Genomic DNA, 21,909 nt, shown 5'->3' on the forward strand with positions numbered 1-21,909 from the left:
GCCCCAGAAATCATTGAAAACCGTTTTACTAAGATACTGCACATCAATTTGCCGAGCCATTTGTATATATCAAGCTGCAGCAAAACAACTGTTGGACATTCAGAGAGAAAGTTTAAGGGCTTTTAACTACCCAACTTTATCTTTCAGGGTGTCATTTAACTCTTCAATTTGCAGCAGACTGGAAGTGCAGAATATGATATTCTAATATGACTCCCAATTCAGTAGATTCTCCCTTCTTTGGACTTCATGAGTATGTTAGTTAATATGAATTGTGGCTGTGTTGTTTAGATTTATTTTAAAGAACTAAAGAAAGAAGGTTAGTTACTGGTTGATCGATATGTCTATCAAGCGTGCTACAACAGTGCTTTGTACTAAATGATTAATGAGAGCAAACGTCTATATTCATGCCTCATCGTACACATGCAGTGTTTGTGCTTTGCTCTGTGCTTCTCCGATGATGATCCCGCCATGCTAATACCGATGCACCAGGCTGACTGTGTGTCTCCCTGGGTGTAAGTGAGTTAACTCACCTTCTCACGCTGACGGTGTCAGAGTGTGCTGAGGAGAACAGCTTTTGAACACTTCTGTTTCATTGGGGTGGAAATCACACAATTCCTCAGGACTCCACATTTGAGAATGTGAACAACAGCAAAATTCTAACTTTAAAAAAACAATTTATTTCTTATTTTCTAACAGACTAATTTCACCTCATACCTACCCACTAGAGATGTAACAATATGAACATTTCACATCACAATTATAGTGACCAAAATGATCACGGTTATCAGGAATATCGTGGTATTGTTGTGCTGATTATTTTTTTTTAATTACTGAAATCAAGTTGAAATAGAAAACCACAAATAAATGTAGCAGCACTATGCACATTTGTTTGCATAAATATTAAAATAATGTATCTGGGAACAATGTTATAGTTAGTGAAAATTAGCTGAAGTAAAACAAAAACTAGGCTTTACAAGAAAATGATAACTATCTAAAACTGTATTGTGTGTTTACAAAACTAACTAAAATAAACTAACATTATAGAGAAAATGTCCTTAGTTTTAGTCTTTTTCATTTCATACATAAACCCAGGGCAGGAATTTTATCATTTTAGGGTCAAGGCCATTTGGCCTTCGGTGTCACTCAATTATTTAGGGCACAAAGGCCACATGCCAAGGCACAAAGGCCATTGAGTGAAATAAGAGGATTTGAAGCCTACGAATAAATGACTTTAAAGCAGTAGTTCAGTGACACCTTTACCTGAATGGTCTACTGAATTTTTACCACCCAAATAAGATACAATAACTCTTCTCTATGCCCAATAAAAAAGATGCATGAATGACATGAAAAACATCAATAGCCTACTTCACTTTTTTGTATCAAATGATGCCTCCATAATGTTGTCATAAGTCATGCAATCTTGGTTGAATCATATGGAGCCGAGCCAGCATTATGCCCCCTTTTTGGAAATGCTATGTAGCACTATAGTATAGCCAAGCAACCGCCTGACAATCATCCATGCACTTAGCAGCACAATCCGTTTCAGTTGATGTAGTCTCTTTAGTCACAGCATTATTCTAGAAAGGCAATATAGTGCACATACTGTAATTAGGGTAGCTAGCTATCAGTAGCCAGTGTAATCGGATTTTATCTAGCGATGCTAGCTAGCTAGCTAAATAACTAGCAAGCTAGTAGGGCTGTCAGCTTACACAGGTATTAAAACGGAAGGTTTGAGTCAGTTAGCTGACTTTATTGAGTGCCTATCTACCTAACAATACTGCTAATCCATTAGCATTAGAGTTAGCATAGGTTAGCTAGCTAGCATTAGGGTTAGGTTAGGTTAGCAGTTAGTTAGGGATAGGGTTAGTTAGGTTAACTGCAACTGGCATTGTTGGGCGGAGGCATTTAGCCGCTACGCAGCTTTTCTAGTTTTGTCTGAACCCCTGGGCAGAAGTAACCTGAGTGAAACAACGTGAGCTTGCGAGATCAGGATATTCTCATGAGGCTAGCGCAGAAAAATAATAAAACTAAACAAAAACTAAGCATTTTCAAAAAATAAAAAACGAAACTAGCAAACCTGCTTTAAAAACGAATTGAAACTCCTAAACTGAAATTGAAAACAAAAAGTGAAAACGATCTAAAAATAAAAACGAATGAAAAAAGCTAAACTATTATAACCTTGTCTGGGAGACTGTTGCTAACTTTGGCCGATGCTGGACAGTATTTACAGTGAGTCTTTCAAAGCGTTGTAATCAAACATGGTTTTAGTAATAATTTTATTGTGATAAATGCAATCTAATTTTATCGTGGATTATCAAATATGCCGGCTATTGTTCCATTCTTCCTACCCACCCTCGTTTTCACCTTTAGCCAATGTCTTTTTTTGAATCTATGGCTGTGTTTTGATTTATTCTAACGAATAAAGCAGAAGTTTTTGCTGATTATTTCCCTCCAACCTCCTCTCCTCTTCCACAGCATCGGCCCATGCCCTCCCAGCCCCCGTTGACCAGGGCGGAGGAGGAAGGAGGAGGACTGCCCGCGGGAGTGGGACCTGGGATGATGAGCCTGGGGATGATGGGTCGAAGGCCAGACTTCAGCTCTGGCTCTGTCCCCCAGGAGGCCTCTGACACCCCGGGCGGTCGTATCCAGAGGCCCCCGCTCCACCCAGGTCACGAGGAGCCAGCAGCCCCTTCCCCGCCCCGGGCCGTGGCCTCCCTGTCCGTGCGCGTACTGGGGCAGCCGGAGCGTCAGGGCCTGCCCCCCTCGATGCCCCGCCCCCAGGAGAGGGAAGGCGCCGCCCCCGCCGAGCCGGGCTCCGCCCACCCTGTGCTGTACCAGAGCCGGTCGGCAAGAGCGGCGGCTGGCCGCGCCCAGGAGGACAGTGACGACGACGACGACGATGATGACGACGACGACAGCGAGGAGGATGAAGAGTGGGGGCTGGCGGCCGGGGCGAGGAGGGGCGGTCGGGCCCCTCCGCAGCCCCAGCAGCCACCCCCCAGCGTTCCGGTGGCCGGCCGGGAGAGATCCAGACGCAAGCTCCAGCCCCCCCAGCACATCCCCCCACAGCAGGTACACCAACCCCCCATGCAGCTGCGCCAGCCCACCCCGCCCCCCTCCCCGCCCCCAGAGCTCTCCTTCCCCCTCCCCGACACCCCCAAGCAGAGCCCGCCGGACATGGATGAGCCGGAGGGCGCAGGGCCCGGGGTGGCCGCTCACCCCCCTCCGGGTCTGCGGAGGCTGGACTCGGACTCCAGCTCCCGCTCCAGCAGCCCGGAGCCCCCCCAGCAGCGCCGCCCCGGCCCCCTCTCCCTGCTCGTCCGCAAGATGGAGTCCGAGGGAGCCTTCGGCGCAGAGGGCCGCAAGAGAGGTGAGGCGGTGGTGGCAGTGAAGGATGGCCAGGCGGGTCCAGCGGAAGCCGGTCCAGGCGAGGGCAGCCGCCCTAGGGCGGGGGTAGGAGGAGGAGGAGGAGCCGGGCCCGGGGTGGTCATCTTCCCCGGTGGCGCCGTTGCCCACGCAGGCAGCTCCATCGTCCCTGCCCTCGAGGCTCCAGCCCCGGTAGACATGTCGGGGTCTCAGCCCCGTCCCGCGGCCATTCCCGCCACGACCCTCGCCTCCACCTCAGAGCCCCAGAGCCAGGCGGCGACAGAGGAGGAGAAAGAGAAGGAGAGCCGCCTGCCGCCGTGGAAACGTGGCCGAGACCTCACCTCTCCGGCCTCCTCCGCCGCGGCCCCGGCTCAAGCGGAGGAGCCTCCAGTGGACCAGGGGGAGTCAGCTGTGCCCCTCCAGCACTCCAAGAAGTCACTCTTCCTCAGGGACACGCCCCAGCCTCTGTCCTCCCCCCCAGGCGCAGCCGCCACCTCCCCTCCAGCCGCCGCCAGGAGGCCCCGCATGTTCTCAGACACCGCCACCGGCTCCATGGTCTCCCCCGTCAAGGTCTTCCCCGTCAAGCCTGTCCGACAAGGAATCTTGGTCACAGGACCACAGCAGCACGAGGGCACGGAAGTCGCCTCGCCCACAAAGGCGTCCGCTGAGAAGCCTGAGGGAGACGATGTGCAGATGAAGCAGGCGGAGGAAGAGACGCCCGAGATGGAGGTCAGGAAGAAGGGTCCTTTGGAGTTCAGAGATGCGGAAGTGAAGATCGAGTTGGAGCCCATGGGGCCCGTGCTGCCCCCTGCGTTCCTGGCTAGCAGGGAGGCTGGGGGTAAAGGAGAGAGGGAGAGGCAGGAGAAGAAGAAGAAGAAGGGGAGAGGCAAGACGTTGTCCAGCGACTCTTCATCCTCCGACTCTGACTCTGGGTCCTCTTCACACTCTTCTGGGTCCTCCTCCTCCCAGGATAAGGCCAGGCAAAAGAAGGTCAGTTACTGGTCGAACGCTATGTCTATCAAGCACGCTATGAAAGTGCTTTGGACTAAAATGACTTGCAATAAACAAACGTCTATATTCATGCCTCATCGTACACATGCAGTGTGTTTGTGCTTTGCTCTGTGCTTCTCCGATGATGATCCCGCCATGCTAATACCGATGCACCAGGCTGACTGTGTGTCTCCCTGGGTGTAAGTGAGTTAACTCACCTTCTCACGCTGACGGTGTCAGAGTGTGCTGAGGAGAACAGCTTTTGAACACTTGTGTTTCATCGGGGTGGAAATCACACAATTCCTCAGGATTCCACATTTGAGAATGCCTAATTTTTAATACTTATTATTATCATTTTATTTTTTTATTTTACACATTTCTTATTTTAATAGACCCCTTTGACCTCTTATACCCACCCTCTTGTTTTCACCTTTAACCATCTCGTTTTCACCTTTAACCACCTTTAAATGTCTTTTTGTCATGCAACTTCACTAATACAATATGAAAAACTTCACTAATACAATATGAAGCTTTTTCCAGTCTTTTGCTGTCAAATGGTGCCATTTATTTTTCATATTCTCATTGTGTCTCACAGAAGGCTGGTTCAGGAAAAGAGGATGATGGCAAAAGACGACCGGACAAAGGAGAGGAGAAGAAACTCCCTGCCAGGTAAGCCTAAGAGCTCTTTGCAGATATGCGCCTATTAACTCTTCCCTCTCTCTCGCACACAAACGCCACTTTTCCGCCGTAGGGCCGAGCGGTTCCCAGGACCGACTCGTGCCGTTCCACGCCGCTCCGGACTCGTGGTAACCGTTACCTTTTCTGTTGGACTGCTAAAACCAGTGATGCAGTTGTAGATTTGCATATTAATTCTACGAAACAACGGTACGTAGGCTATGTTGCATGTAAACACACACACCATATATTTTTATACTTAATATGCATACTCGTGTATATATACCCAGATCATACATATACTTATCTATTTACATCTGTATATATCTTTGTATTCTTGCGATCTCTAAATTCACCCGTGCATATCGATCAGCTCATCACATTTTGTATATATTGATTTTATATATTATTATACTTTGCATTTACTTAATTTTTATTTACTTCTCTACTATTAAACACACGCAGGAGTTAGCAATAACATTTCACTGCACATTATACCTGTATGTGTATGTGACCAATAAATTTGACTTGACTTGCTAGCTAGCTAGCTAAGTTTGTCAGCTACCAGACTGTGTGTGTGTGTTTCTATATTTCTGATATCATCATTGCTCAATATACATGTTCCAGAACAGTTGTGTTTGCCGTTGATCTATTAGAATAAACCAACTCACCTGGGAATCCTGGTGTCTGCCTTAGATAACACAAAGATCACACAAGAAACTGTTAACCAGACGTGAATGATACTACTGGTTTGCTGTACAACATCTCAATTCATCCGTTGTCAAAAGGAAATGCCAACAAACTGGTTATGCTAGCCAGCTAGCGTTACCAAATAAATGTTTGTTTGATACGTTATTTGACTGCCTGTCACGAATGACAGTCCCAGCTTATAGCTTCAGATGAACGAACAAGTTCGGTTTTTGTGAATACTTTTTTTTTACTAACTGTTGTCATCCGGGAACTGACCCTTTTTGGCTTCTTCTTCTTCGTGCGCGTTTGGTGTTGTGTTCTCCTCTCCTCCCCAGGCTTGGGGCCGAGGGGCTATCCTTTTATCACCCCGAGCCTGGGTGTGGGGTCACCCGGGCTGTAGATCCGGGCACTTTTTGGCTGAACAACTTTGAATCTGAATGACGGCAAGTTCAAGTCTCGCCCTGGTCCCACCTCGTTTTCCCCCAAATAGGGGGGTGTCCGCATTGTTGCGCATGTGTGTACAGGACTTCCTATTTACTACAATTTGACGTATGACTGCTCTCATGTTGCTGCCATAGACATACATGGGGGAAAAAACAGCTGTAAAACTCCAGGTGGCTTCTACAAATGGACCCAATGATTTAAAACTTGGTAATTCAAAGACTAAGTGATGTTAGTTTATTTCCCCAGCCTTTTCTTTCCCCATATATGTCTATGGGAAAGGTCTTCATGGCCCCGATGGTGTAACGTGACTTGCGATACCGAGCTGGGCTTCAGATCCGAGCACTTCCTGGGGCCTTGGCTCGGAAGAACCATTCGGCCCTACCGTGGAAAACCAGCTAAACGGCACATCTTGTTTATCTTTTTCATACTAACCCAAACTGCATCTCGCATAGTTGATTTTGCATGTTTTGTGAGTCTCTATGTTACTGTGGCTTGTGTGAAATTGTGTTGAGTGGATTGATGAGATATGATGTTGATTATGATGAAGTAGAATCTACCACCCAGCGTTCTGGAAAAATTGATACCGGCCCTGGAAGATATCAATGTCCCAGACAAATATGGAGAAATTCTGGTCAATTATGTTTATTGAGCAATTGTTCAGCAGGATATATATAAAGAACAGTACTATTCTTATAAGAAAAAGGCTACTTTTACATTATATTCCAAATAAAAAAAGACAAGACCTTGCTTGACCTGGCTGACTTTAGATTTCATGTTGTTTTAATAGTTATTTAGATGTGAAGTTATCTACAGCGCGGATAGCTAGCTAGCTCCATTGTTTACATGGTTTACAGTGACCAAACACGGATCTATCTATTTCAAATTGTTTTGCCTCCAATGACGCTTCGCCCACAAAAAAACATAATGTTAACTAACAGAAAAGGTGTCTGTGGTGCAACAGCAACTCATTCCGTGATTACAGCGAGCTCCACCACCAAGATCAGAGATCTGTTGGCAACCCCACCCAAATTTGCTGACCCTAGGACCTGCAAATTGCATTTTCTCTGACTGAGCACCCCTGCCTCTAATCTGCAATCAGCAAGACAAGCCAAAAAAAAAACAATCCAATCCCAGCCAGGACAGCTCGAGTAGTCAATGGAAGTAGAGCATCTTTAAACATCACTTTGTCACTTATGGAGCAGATAGACGGATTAGATAGATGGGAACGATTCGATACGAATTCTAAACCCAGGCCAGAATGGCTCTGGGGAAAGAGGCAGCTGGAGGCTTCATGTGTAATTATAAGTTTGTTTTGAGAACTTTCTTTTGTAGAGCCTGCGTTTTATTCGAAGGCCAACACAGGCCAAACTGCTAGCCAGTCTGCTTGGTCTCTATCTGTGTGTGCCACTTCTAGTTTGTGTATTTGTGGTCTTACCTGTAAGCTGGGTTGCCACTAGTGCTGCACCCTGAAAGTCGACGAGTCTAATCATCAGTCAGAGACCCTTAAATCGACAGATTCTTGAAGTCGAGCAGTCGTTTTTTGCTCCACTGTCAACATGCGCTGTTGGGCTAAGACAACTCACGCCTTGTGATTTATATAGGACAGGCCGATCATTTGTTGTAGACCTAAGCTATTACTGTAGATGTTTGTTGTGCAATAAAATGAGACATTTATATAGCGGAGGGAAGAAGGCAGGAATCCTCCCCTCCGCTGTGCGCCAGTAATAAGTGCATGTCCCAAACGGAATATCACAACACAAAACTGCTTTCCTACATCAATCTGCTTGTATTAACTAAGATATCCGCTGGAATCAAATATTTTCCCCATAGACAGACTGAGTTCATACGTCCGCGCAAATGCTTCAGTGACGGCCAAAACATTTCCTTGCTGACTGCTGCCCAACGCATGAGCCTATTTGCACTAAATGCTAATGCTAACCCTAATGTAGGCTATGGGAAACACTGCATAAAAACATGTGGGCTAGATGATTCATGTTTAGCAAGAAAAACAGGCATATTTTATTGTGCTGCGTGCGAGTTTGAGTTAGACTTTGTTTACACATACACAGGTACAGTATTACAAAAACGGATATTTCCCCCTCTCTGTTAAAGGAGTAGTAAAGGGGAAAATCATGTTTAGCCCTGTTTTAAGGTTACTTATGATCATATACAATGGTTCAGATCAAAAAGTTGACAAAACTAGCACAATAACAGGGAGACGGTAGACAAGTCTAGACATTTACTCTCACATAAAAAATAACAAAAGTTATTGAAACGCCTCTCTGGCACTAGAAACGGCGCCAAAGGGGCTTTTGTATGGCGGTGCACCTTAGCGCGCTGGCACGCCAAACAGGAGCCAGCCCAGGTCTTTGTCTTTCTTGAGGCCGGGCCAGACAAAGTTAGCTGCCACCAGCCTAATAGACTCCCCACACCAGGATGGGAAAGGCCATGGACAGCATCAAAAATGCGGCGCCGCCAGTCTGAGGGAACCATGGGGCGGGGTTGGCCTGTGGATACGTCGCAGAGGAGCGTGGTGTTGGCATCAAACACCACGTCTTCCAACCGCAACCCGGTAGTGGTCGTGCGGTAGGCCTGAACGTCTGAGTCCGTAGCCTGGTCTGCGGCCATGGCAGTGTAGTCAATCCCCGAATGCACGGATCCCACCACCACTCGGGAGAGGAAGTCAGCCACCAGATTGTCCTTTCCAGCCACATGCTGGATGTCTGTGGTGAGATGGCGGAGAGCCGACGCTGCTGGTGCCCGGACCACGGTTCAGAGGTCTTGGCCATGGCGAATGTCAGTGGCTTGTGGTCGACGAAGGCAGTGAAACGGCGGCTCTCCAACAGAAACCTGAAGTGGCGGGTGGCGAGGAAGAGACCGAGGAGCTCCCGGTCGAAGGTGCTGTACTTCCTCTCATTGTCCCGAAGCTGTTTACTGAAGAAGGCGAGTGGTTGCCAGGCGCCGCCCACCCACTGCTCGCACACCGCCCCGACTGCGTAGTCTGAGGCATCGGTCGTGAGGGCGACTGGGGCAGTCGGAGATGGGTGTGCCAGTAATGCAGCATTGGCCAGCGCAGCCTTGGTTTTGTTGAAAGCGTTGTCCATCTCAGGAGGCCAGTCCACCTCATCCTTGGAGTCCTTTCCTCTCAGGGCCTCATACAAGGGCTGCATGAGGTGAGCTGCATGGGGAATGAACCTGTTGTAAAAGTTCACCATGCCCAGGAACTCCTGCAGGGATCTCACAGTACGGGGACGAGGGAAACTGGTGGCGGCGTCCACCCTGGTGGGAAGTGGAACGGCCCCCTGCGGAGAGACGCGGTGCCCGAGGAAATCGATGGATGAGAGGCCGAACTGGCACTTGGCTGAGTTGACGATGAGACCGTGCATACTGAGCCACTCAAACAACTGCTGGAGGTGTGTCATGGGCTCCTCCGTAGTCCAGAAGCCGCTGGAATGTCTGTGCCGCTCCCTTGAGGCCAAATGGCATCCGGAGAAACTCGAAGAGACCGAATGGCGTAATGACCGCTGTCTTGGGTATGTCCTGTGGGTGGACCGGTACCTGGTGGTAGCCGCACAGCAAATCTACCTTGGAAAAAATGGTGGCGCCTGCCAGGTGGGCAGAGAAATCTTGTATGTGCGGGACGGGGTAGCGGTCAGGGGTTGTGGCATTGTTCAGGTGGGTAATTCCCTTAGGCAAAGTCTGCATAAGTGCAGACTTATGGCAAGGGGGCATAAAGGGCTCAAAATGTCTGCCAGAGAGCCCTCATGTACTTGATGATTTGACAATGGGACAGCCCTCACACACTTAGCGGGAACGCGCCTCAAAGTGTGTGGGTCCGTAAGGGTGGACATTGGGACTGGGCCCATCTGTCTGTAAGAGAGTCGTCTTCAGTGTTTGACAAATATTAGCAAAATAATTGATGACAAAATGCATTGATTGAACCTCAGTCAGGGGAATTTGCCTTTCCATTAAGGCCTGAACGCTCAACATTGTTTGGTTTGAGCTGGAGCCATGGCATCAGCCATGTCTGTGACTTCAGACTATCAGACTTGTCGTTGACATTATCATTAGATCTGCTTGGTTTCAGAAAATACTTGCTTTAGGTTTGCTTGTTTGGCCATGTCTGATCTCTCTCGCTTGTCACTTTTGCGGTTATTCAATCCAAGTGCGTGTTTTATCAGGGTGAAACAACAATTAAACGAGAAATGGTGCTGTGAGAGCACAGACCATCCGCCCATGAATGCATTTCGTTACTCTGTGCACACACAAGCCATGTTTCCATCCACTTGTCAATCGAATTGTGCGAGGATCGCTAAAAATATGAATGCGAATAAAGCGGGTGAACGTGCGTTTCCATCTAGAGCTTTAAATCGGATAAAGCATTTATCACAAAAGACTTTTATCGAACAAGAGAAAATCCGATGAGATCGACAGTACAAACTTTTTGTCGATTTTCATGATTTTTAATCGAATTTTACTGTTTCCATAAGGCATTTTTAATTCGATATAACTTAATTTGCATAAAACATGTGGATGGAAACATGGCTACTGTCTCTCTCCAGACTCATAGTACATTGAATCGCTGCGCTCCGCATACTACAATATAGAGTCTGTGCCACTTTGCTGCCCAAGCTGGTTTTCTCAGGGCGTGTCTCAAAATTGAAAGAGTGACAGGTCATAGTAGCAAATGAGGGACGCTAGCCTAGGTTAGATGAACGGGCCCAGGTTGGGTAGGAGCGCCTAGTGGCAAAAGTCGTTATGGATTCCAGCGCTACCAATCAATTGCCAGGATTTGGAAACCGTTTTTTTGCATGAAGTGTCCCAAGACCCATAGAGAGATCTGCAGCATGCAGTAACGTAGTTAGCGTAGCTTATGTAGTGTATCAATGTAAGGGTACTGTTACACATTCGCAAAAGTAATATTAGCCAAGCAAAGGACCATCGCCTGCCTAGGCGAAATTTGCGTGTTGTGTGGGCAGTGCTGGGTGTGACGCACACAAAACCAACAAGTTGGTTTGTAGTCCGTTTGGGTTTGTCGGCAGCCATTGTTGTAAATGTGGTTCTCACGACTGATAATACTGTATGTCACTTTATTAAGTTTGGATATGTTTTCATGTGAGAAAGTAAACCAGCAGATTGTAACTATGTAGTAAGTTGATCAAAACAATGCCTGTTTCAATGTCTGCTACGACATGGCATAGCTAGCTTGCCAGGCCCAGAAAAACTAGTGCCAAGACTGGGGTCAACCATACCAATGTCTTTGGTGTTGATTCAAGTTGTGAATTCCGCGTCAAAGTTCACCAAAGTTGAACTCCACATGAAGGAACGAGGCAAATTAATTTCGCCACCTCTTCCCTCGCATAGAATGGAAGTGAATGGGAGGCGAATATTAACGTGACCGTACCCTAAGAACTCATTGAGTTGTATTAAAATATGCTAAAATTAAAAATCCACATACTTAGAACCTTCTATTGTTTTATTTTTTAGTGAATGTGACATTCACTAAAAAATAAAATAATAGAAGGTTCTAAGTATGTGGATTTTTTATTTTAGCATATTTTAATACAATTCAAATTGTGCTAAGGAATTATTTTCACCGGACATGACCGGATATTTAATATGTTGTTGTTGTTTTTACCGGTAATTAGCGGATAACGGACTCGGCATCATCAAAACATGCCAAAATGTAGAAGCTGATGAATGGATCCCACTTTGTGGCTTGTCCTGTGAACTTATGTCTAGTGGGAAAATACTTAGTCGCACAGAAATGAAAAAAGCATTCTGTCCCATTTTGGTTCACATAATTGGTCATAGTGTTCACCTATTCAACGATGTATGTCCAAAAAAATTACACAGTTCTACTTTTGTTGTAATCTTATATCAAAGTATATAATTTCTTACTAACTGGAAAACGGTAGGTCACGTGCAATTACGACACCAGAGCTGTGTTCAGAATCGCTCCCTCGTTCCCTCACTCCCTATTCCCTATATAGGGTTCACCATGTAGTGAACTACCTAGGGAACGGAGAAAATGTAGGGTACATGCGCTGTTCCCTGCAAATCAAGGTGAATTGTGGGTAATAAATAATGGACTATATAGGGAACAAAAATTCTGTGGAGAATTCGGAGACTACAAACAAAATGGCTGACGCCCTATATAGTGAATAGGGAGCGATTCTGAACACAGCTCAGGTATCTTAGATTTAAGGCCAATAATCTCATGATATCCACCCTGTCAATCAAAACATCCACTACTCTGCAGCCTCAAGTGTTGAATATCCCGCCCGCTCGATAACGATCCAATGAAATTCATCTAAGCGCATGTCCCGCCCATGCAGCCCGTTTCAAGCGGAAATACGTCAAAGTACGGAAGCAAGATGTTCTCCAACCCCCTTTCGCTGTATCTTTAAGTTGATTCATAAGAAATTCCAATCGGTTTGACATTATATTGCATACATTCAGCAGGCTAAATAAAAAACGAGTGTAATGCCAAGCAATCACTTGATAGATTGATTTTGACCAGCTGTGACTATTCCTAGGAGCACTCAAGTTTGTATCTGTTTCGAGTAGATTTAAAAATAAAAAGATTTTTATTTTTTATTTTATTTTTTTTTATCCCAGAGGAAGTTTGTATGTGAGTTGAGTATAGACGTGTTACATTGTGGTTCATTTAATCAATCCTGATCCACCTCCCAATTTGTCAAGCGATGTAATCAGCCGTAACTCTCTCAGTGCTCAGTCACTCACGCTGTTACTATTTATAGCCGCCAGCATTTCTCGTCAGGCGTTCGCTGCGGCAGCCCCTTAACAAGCTTGTGTGGCCTTTGCTGTGAAAAAACCGGTCCTCCCTCCCCTCCTCCTCTCCCTCCCTCCCCTCGCGTTCTTCACATTAACTCCCCCTCTCCCAGCCATCATGGCCGTCATGCGTGCATTGCTACTCTGAGACCGTCGCAGTGCTCAATCCCTGCTGCCGCAACCGAATCTCCAGCCCTCGGTATCAATCCGCCGCACCGGAATAACCGATCGCGACAGAGCACGAGTTACCGGGGGTCCAGCCCGGCAGTATGCTGTCCGAAGGCACCAAAAACGGGTAAGATAGTGGGGGGAGAGAGAGAGAGACCGACAAGAGAGGTTAGGCGGTTAGATACCCTTCACTGGCGGACACACAGCAGCAGATCTCAGATCTCATTTCTCAACCCCCGCAGCCACAAAGCCGACTTACCTGCTGCACTCGGATCAGATCGCGACTTTAGAGACTCGTAGTCGTGACAGCGGGGTTCCGCACATACGAGGAGGGTAACATGCGTTCCCCATGTGAGCCTCCTCGCTCATAGGGGTAGGGGAGCGGTTTTAATTAGCGGGGTGGGGGGGTTGGGCAATTCGGGGTTGTGATATTGGTGCTTTCTCTTTCGATCAGATTTAAAAAGGATACAAATCTTAGATTGAATGGCGAGAATGGAGAATAATGCATGCTTATGAATTAAACAAAAGATTGCCTCCCTCTCTCTCCCAGTTAAGTGAATCTCGCCCACACAAGATCATTCGTAGGCACAGAGAGATTAATACTACTATGCTTAATTCTTCGAAGGCAAATGCATATTTGTTGTCAGTATGCTTTCAACTAAGCTATTGTCTGTAAATATGCTGGGTGGAGATGGTGTGGGGATGGCAGTTAAGCTAATGAGCTAGCTGGTGTCGTGGGAGATCATTAATGCTGACATCTGTTAGCCATTCACCCAGTGTGAAGTGAGAGTGCTTCCTGATGGTGGGACACACAATTCTCGCCCACTGCCAAGGCCACTGGGAGTCGGTCATGATATTACTGATAAATAGCTCTTTTCATAGTGTATTTTGTACCTGTATGCCATTTGAATATGTGGTGTAGTAGGTCCAAACATTTTGTCAGTTAATTTGTCTTGTTGTTGTCTGCCCACCTAGCTATTTGAAGCACCTCAGCCACAATGAGGGAAATTCATTGTCGACAATTCGACATTGTCGAGTAATTTATCAAGGCCCAAATCATATATCATGACAAAAACTTTGGGAGGCCTGGAATTAGTCAAGCCTCTGAAGGAGAAGGCTGATCTGTACACACACACACACACACACACACACTCTTAATGATGAGTACTGTGACCGGCTGCTCCTTTACCCTCGTCCCACAGGGGTTGCATTCTAGTTGACATCTGTCTCCTCCCACTGCAGGTGTGCGTTAGGAGGGTAAGGGGCCAATATCACACAGAACAATGAAGGGGTTCTCTTTGGTGTGTGTGGAAGAGGGGGGGAGACAATCTCCCCGTCTGAAACTGATCTCCAAGGAGAGGAGTGAAGGGAGTCTCTCTCTCTCCATACCCCTGTATCTCCATGCCCTGGTGACATCACCTCCCTTGCTGAGGCACACCAGAAGTCGCTGGCTGTGTCTGTCAGGCGGAGTAGTAGCCGAGAATGTGATTGTTTACGATTAATTCTTGTAAACAATCAAGCTTGTTGACAGAATTACGCAATGGGGGGGCAGAATAAATGAAGTTGGCTTCGAGTGCCCAGAAATCAGCTGAAATCGAGTTCCGATATGGCGTTGCAGTTAGATTTGTGATGAAATGAAGATGGCCGGAGTGGAAGAAAAAAAATCAATTTCTTCCCGGTGACGGACATCTATGTTTGTTTCTGTATTTTAAATCCGGCTCTTTGATGTTAAATGGTGTCGTTGACACGTGTCCTTTGCTGTTGTTTAGCGCCCAGCGCGCCCCACAGCGCCAGGCACGGCTCAGTAGGCCGCCACGCAACCGCCACCGGACACGGAGACGTGGAAACGCCCGTTACTACCGGGACCCTCTCGACCGCAGCTAGGGTGCAGTCATGTCCTCCTGGTGACCATGTGGTGTTGTGCTGTGTAATGTTTGGCTTCAGCACATCAGGCGTGGTGTATATGATATGATGCGTCTATAAATGTTCTGACTAGAAGTGACATCATGCAAGCAGCACCCGTGTGAGTGTTTGGGGGTGGAGGGTTAGGGTTAGGGTCGGCAAGAGTCGGCATTAAGTTCCTCTGACGTGTGTGTGTGTGTGTGCGTGCGTGTGTGTGTGTGTGTGTGCGCGTGTGTGTGTGTGTGTCACTGTCTAGGAGTTTGTTTTAGGATTATTTGTGACCGCGGAGCTGGATGTAATTTGCCTGGTGTGTTATTTATAGTTGGGACTGACCCAGATCACCGGCCTGAGCCAACCTTGCTCCCTCTCTCACACTCACCCTCTCTCTCGTTTTCCTGTATCTTGTCCTCTCGTATCTCCCTGATACTCTGTGTGACCCTCCTGTCTGCTTTCGACGAGGGACCCGGGAGGCACATCGGCTCTTCACCTTGTCTCCCTTGACTCCAAAGACTGTGTAAACGGCTTGTGTCGGTAGTGGCAAGTGGCCTCGTCACTGCCGTCCAATTCAGTTTGTGTCGAATCTTTTCGATCATCGTTTGCTAATGTCTTGCTCTCTGCTTCCCCTCCCCTCTCTTGTTTCTGCTTCCTCCATCCCCTGCTCTCTCTCTGCCTTTTCCTCCCTCCCTCCCTCTCTCTGTCTCCCCCCCCTGCAGGGAGGTAAAGTCTCAGCCCAGCGGCCCGCCCGTGATGGAGGTGGACCCGGACTCTGAGAGCTCGCCGGCCCAGCCCGGCGCGGAGCCCGACCCGGACCACAGCGAGGGGTGCCTGGAGGAGGTAAGGCCGCTGAGAGGGAGAGAGCGAGGGCCCCCCTGGGTCCTCCAGGTCCGCCGGCATGCCGCGGGAGCGGGTCGCACCGCTAAAGACGCGGGTGGTGGGTGGGCCAATCCCTAAATCAGCCACCCCCCCCCTCCGCCAAGCCCTCTGGGGCGTATCTAGGCAGTGTGCTCTACATGGGATCTGAGTCTTATCTAGACAGCGTGGTCTTTTACCATCTCTGTTCTCTTGATAGGCTAGTTAAGCTACTTAATTAGTTTTTATTTAGTTTTTTTTACTTCCATCGGCAAGCAGATCGTCACAAGTGATGTAGTTCGCAGGGCCGGGGGACGGGGGGCTGATTTGGGATTGGGTGGATTGCGATCTATGATTGGGGGGGCTAAACTGAACTTCACTAACCTCTCTGTCCTTTGACTGAGTTTGGTACGGCTAACCGTTTCTAGATCGTTCTCTCTCACACATAGACGAGCGTTACTACTCATCCTCTCCTCCCGATACATTTTGGTTAGCGGCCGTAGTGACTGACCGCACAGCAGGTGGCGTGGTAGCGGTGTGTGAAATTAGACACGAGCCCGCAGACAGACTGCATGCTCCTCGTCCAAATGTCGAACGTGTGTGTGTGTGTGTGTGTGTTGAGTTAGGGAGAGGTTGAGCCCGAAGCCGTAACTTAACGTTTGCATCGTGACTCTTTACATCACTCTCCTCATTATCACATGCTAACATAACCTCCTAACTCACCATCGCACACGAGGGCATTATTCATTTTCACCTTATTCATTTTCACCTATGTTCTGGTTGACCTTGGCAGCGTGTGTTACCACCATACACCAAATTTAATCGACGCTAACGATTAATTAGATTTAGAGTTTTAGAAGGAGAAAACGGCTGAACATTAGTTCAGTGGGATCGGAGCTCCGACCTCCTGAGATATTTCCTTCACAGCATTGTGTTCTTCTACGTGCTGTAGGTTATACACGACACAATTAGCATTCTCCCAGGCAAGCAAGCCTTTATGAAATGGCTCAGACGGTGTGTGTGTGTGTATGTGCTTCTGTCCGTGTGTCTGCGTGTGCCTGCGAGAGAGACTGACGCTAGGGGTTTGCATGAGTAAACGGATCCTGACTGTGTGTGTGGGGAGAGATGCATCAGGACTCCTCTCTCTCTCTCTCCTAAGTCTCTCTCCCCCTCTCTGGTCTCCTCCCACCCCCTCTATTCTCTCTCTCTCTCTCGTATGGTGTGATTGCTGTTTAAAACCCCATTGATTGCTTTGTTACGAAGGTGCCCATGCGTCTTCCATTGCCCCTAATGGTACCTGCGTACTACCACCGCCACCGCCACTCCTCTACCTCCTACTACTCCTCCAACTACTGCCCCGCTATGCCCAAGCGCCCCGACGGCACCTGAACTAGGCCCAGAGTCTCCTGCACCCTGCACCTCCGCTCCGCTGAGCTAAGACCCGGCCCGGGAGGAGCCCAGAGTTCTGGCGTGGGGGTCGCGAGGCTTCGCCCCTTCCCACAAGCCGGGCCGCCGCCCACCGCCCGCCACACCCCCGTTTAAGAACCTCCCGACGCTGAGCCGGTCTGGAACTGGAGCGCCCGCCCTCCCCCCCCCCCCCTCCTGAACACTCCAGATCCAGAACAGCGCCAGGGCCGCACCCACCCCCTTCTCCGTTGCCACGGTAACAGCGCCTGCGGGGCTGGAAGCGCGGCCCACACAGCCAACCCGAACGGACTGCCCCGGCGCCGTTAGAAGACGAGGGAAGGAGGGAGGCGGACGGACCCGTCTGTCTGTCTGCCGTGCTACCCCTCCTCTCCTCTCCCACCCCTCAGGCTGGCTGCCATTTTGTAGAAAAGCGACAGCTACCCCCCCTGGCATCGCAGAAAGAGGGAGAGAGCTTCTGCCCGTCTTCGAGCTCTCCGTCTACGAATGGACCCGTCGCAGATGAGAGAGAGGAGTTCTGACTCCCGACTTCCAGTCCTCAACCCCCTTGCTGACTCCTGCCAGTCTGCCCTCTACTGGTGGTGAGAAGTACGACCGCGCAGAGGGACGCTGCTGCCTCCTGGACTTGGATAAACTGGGCTCTGGGTTTGCCTGCATTGATCAGCCCTGTACCGTTACTAAGAAAGGACATTGTGTATTGAAGGCCTCTCACATTTGACTTCCTCCAACGCTTATCCACTGTTGAATGTTGATACTGCACTGGAATTGATCAAATGGACTTGGGTTTAATGATCACCATTTTGGATTACAACTATGACTCTCTGTTTGAGAACTACGAATCACAAAGACGTTCGCTATCCAGCGCAGCGCCAGGATTGGGCCGTCTGCTGAATGCCACCTGTGCGTCCGCGCTGTTTTCTGCAATCGTTTTCATTGGCCTACCCAGCTGGCGCGCTGTTTTCTACAATCGTTTTCATTGGCCTACCCAGCTGGTCTGTCAAGGCTGGCAGTAATTCTCAAGCCTGATTGGCTAGTCGGACCACGTGTGGGACTTTTTTATTGGTTCAGCCGCAGGGATTTATGGGCCATATGATGCAGTGCATACGAGATATGAACTGGCAACCATCTTGTTTTTGGACTCGGGAACTTTATTATTGTTCACTTTTTTCGTCACCCACTTGACGTCACAGTTGTTCATCTGTACCAGAGACTTTTGAAAGCATACGATACAGAAGACAAATATGGACATACAGGATACATAATCAGATGTGTTTTCCCTAATCTACTTCAGATTATGATGGACTTCTGAAATATACAAGCTGTGGCTTCATTGGATTATCTGTTCATTTGCCGATTGGACAATCGATTCGGACAATTTTGAGACTAGCAAGGAATGGACACCAAGGGATGAGTTTGGATTGTTCTGGGACATGTTGACCCTTTTCCCCACTGAAACTCATCCAAAGACAATTTGAAACATTGTTTGCAGACAACTGGATAAATGACTGTCAGTCGAGTCATGTTCCTACCCCCCAAAAGATCAGTTCCTGTCTACGGGCTCATCAGCACACTCGAACCCCCTCTGCCTTCTCTGATTGGACCCTTGTTGCCTAGATACAGTGCACACTGCCGTGCGGTGGGGCCATAGCCATCCCAGTGAGGAATCAGGTGTCAATGGTACCAGGAAATGAATTGTCATTTTTTTTCTCTCTAATTGAGATGTATTTAATAAGTGCTAAGACAATGTCATCTCTTTATTTTTGCTCAGAGATTTTGGTCATTACTTGAAAACTTGGAGGATTGTTTTCATTATGTTTATCCTGGGAGGTCTTAAATTGTCACGATCACTGCAGTTTTTAATTTGATCTAGATAATTCCAATGCCCGTTCTACCTCCTACCCACATTGGTTACCCACAAAGTTTTTTAGAAAATTCAAAACAATTCGGTGAATTTAAACTGCAGTATGGATAGTATCCTGTCCTTGTGTCCTTGGTTTGACAGACAGGCGGTCTCCAGCGCTCACCCTCCATCTCTGGTTCATCAGCAGCGTAGCGTGGACGTCCTGGAAGCTACGACACATCGGCCGGGTCACACGGCTAAACGTTGGCCTGCATGTGACACGTTAAGACAGATTAAAGACAGACACATGAATAATAGGGACACTGTAAAGATACTGGTATAGATGCACTACGCTAACAGTATATCACACACACACATGTATCCACCCCCTTCCTCCTCCCACACACACACACACACACACACACACACACACACAGAGGAAAGGCACTTTAGTCATATTACTCCTAACGACAAGCCCAAGGGTATCCTGTTTCTCATCTCCCAGACTGCAGTTGGTCATTAAGCCCCCTAGAACCCATAAAACCCATTAATATCCGGCGCTGTGTCCGTCCCTCGTAGCCGGACTGCTTAATGCACATCGCCATGAACTCCCTCCCTCCGTCCCACAACATCACACGGCAGTAGGTCCAGCGACCATTTACTGATTCAGTGTCTTTGAACAGAGGTGGAGGAAAGATCGTCCGTCTGGAGTCCCCCTCTCTGTATCGACCCAAGCCCCCCCCCGCCCCCCATCCCTCCTTTCTTTCTCCTCCCTAGATCCCTCCTTTTGTATTAATGTGGCTCAATAGGAGCCTGTTAAGTCTCTCTGCCTGTCCCCCCCCCACCTCTCCTCTCTCTCCTTCTGTTTGCCTGTTGTGTGTCTCTTGTCTCCGTCTCATCTCTCCCCACACCCCTGGGGTATCTATGTCCTCTCTCTCCTTCCAGAGCTCCACACCTAAGGCTTTCGCAGCCCGCAAGATCTCCCTGACCAGTGAGTATTCCACTTATCGGGCTAGCTTAGCCACCTAGCATTGGTCACACCAGTTAGCTAGCTAGCTTAGCCACCTAGCATTGGTCCCACCAGTTAGCTAGCTAGCTTAGCCACCTAGCATTGGTCACACCAGTTAGCTAGCTATCTTAGCCACCTAGCATTGGTCCCACCAGTTAGCTAGCTAGCTTAGCCACCTAGCATTGGTCACACCAGTTAACTAGCTAGCTTAGCCACCTAGCATTGGTCACACCAGTTATCTGGCTGTCTTAGCCACCTAGCATTGGTCACACCAGTTAGCCAGCTAGCTTAGCCACCTAGCATTGGTCACACCAGTTATCTGGCTAGCTTAGCCACCTAGCATTGGTCACACCAGTTAGCTAGCTAGCTTAGCCACCTAGCATTGGTCACACCAGTTAGCCAGCTAGCTTAGCCACCTAGCATTGGTCACACCAGTTAGCTAGCTAGCTTAGCCACCTAGCATTGGTCACACCAGTTAGCCAGCTAGCTTAGCCACCTAGCATTGGTCACACCAGTTAGCTAGCTAGCTTAGCCACCTAGCATTGGTCACACCAGTTAGCTAGCTATCTTAGCCACCTAGCAGCAGTGAGCGTATCAGTTAGTTATTAGCTAGCCTACACCTAGCAGTGAGCAAGAGACCTTGCTAGCATAGCCACCTAGCAGTGAGTGTATTAGGTATCCAGCTAGCTTAGCCACCTAGCAGTGATTGTACCAGTTATCTAGATGGCTTAACCATCTAGCAAAGAGCGTACCAGTTAACCCTTGGGTAAAGACGAGACCCTCCAGTCAAAAGCCAGATCTCGGACCCTGACTCGTGTCTTTAAGACTTTAATCTTGTCATTTTGGGTCTGCCATGTCGTGGTGGTGGTTCAGATGTGTACGGTTCGGATTCTTAGATTCAAATTGAATTGTGGATGTTGATGTGGAAGCCTTCCTGACCAGTAGTCCTTCCTTCCGACCTGACCTGTCCCCAGCCCATTGAACCTCTGTGACACTGCCTCAGTGTGCTGTGAGCAAGTCACCAATCTGAAAAACCAAGTTAATACATGAGGGGGAACTCCCAAGCCCTCCCCCCCAGGGGCGTTGGGTCCCGGCATGTTGTTCTCTCCACCCGGCGCTAGGGATGGATATTGATAAGATTTTAGCATATGTTTTTGCATATTTGTAGAATTTCCCTTTGATGATATACGTTTTTTGCAAGTATTGCAAGTATCCGTGTTGTCATCTTGTCGCGTGAAATATAACCACACTTTCGAACATTTATGCCTAAACGTTGCCGGCCTCTTCTACTGCGGTCTAATAAAACAAAACAAAACAAGGCATCGTGCGTGTGACATCGCGCATGCGCAGCAACGACAGGAATCGATAGCGGAATCGTTAAGGATTTCGGTTAACGATTCCAAGGAATCGATTCACTGGGTACCAATTATCAACAAGAACCGGTTTTCGATGCGCATCCCTACCCGGCGCGCTAGAGGTCACGACCCCTGCCACGTTAACACGCCCTCCCTCCCTCCCAGCAGGCACCAAGACGTCTCAGGTGGGCGGCGAGTGTGGAGCGGGGGAGGCGGAGTCGGGAGGAGCGGCGGGGAGGAAGAGGAGGTGGGGCTCCAGCACGGCCGTCACCGCCAAGAAGCCGTCCATCAGCATCACCACCGACTCGCTGAAGGTACGGAACACACACACACACACAGACACACACGCACTCTCACACACACACACACACACACCGTCCATCAGCATCACCACCGACTCA

The 21,909-nt window shown here is 48.5% G+C and overlaps 1 protein-coding gene across 1 annotated transcript in view; it reads left to right on the forward strand.

The window, feature by feature from the left end:
- Positions 1–21,909, forward strand: part of acin1b (apoptotic chromatin condensation inducer 1b) — a gene marked incomplete at both ends in the record, with an annotated part of 34,099 nt that overhangs the window by 4,260 nt on the left and 7,930 nt on the right. Inside the window, 5 exons of the mRNA XM_084461167.1 lie at positions 2,476–4,356; positions 4,952–5,025; positions 15,744–15,864; positions 20,090–20,135; positions 21,677–21,822. Of these exons, the coding sequence (XP_084317293.1) occupies positions 2,476–4,356; positions 4,952–5,025; positions 15,744–15,864; positions 20,090–20,135; positions 21,677–21,822 (2,268 nt within the window). The remainder of the gene's footprint in view (positions 1–2,475; positions 4,357–4,951; positions 5,026–15,743; positions 15,865–20,089; positions 20,136–21,676; positions 21,823–21,909) is intronic.

This window comes from Borostomias antarcticus (genome assembly GCF_949987555.1).
Source record: "Borostomias antarcticus genome assembly, chromosome: 37".
NCBI classification, from domain to species: Eukaryota; Metazoa; Chordata; class Actinopteri; order Stomiiformes; family Stomiidae; genus Borostomias; species Borostomias antarcticus.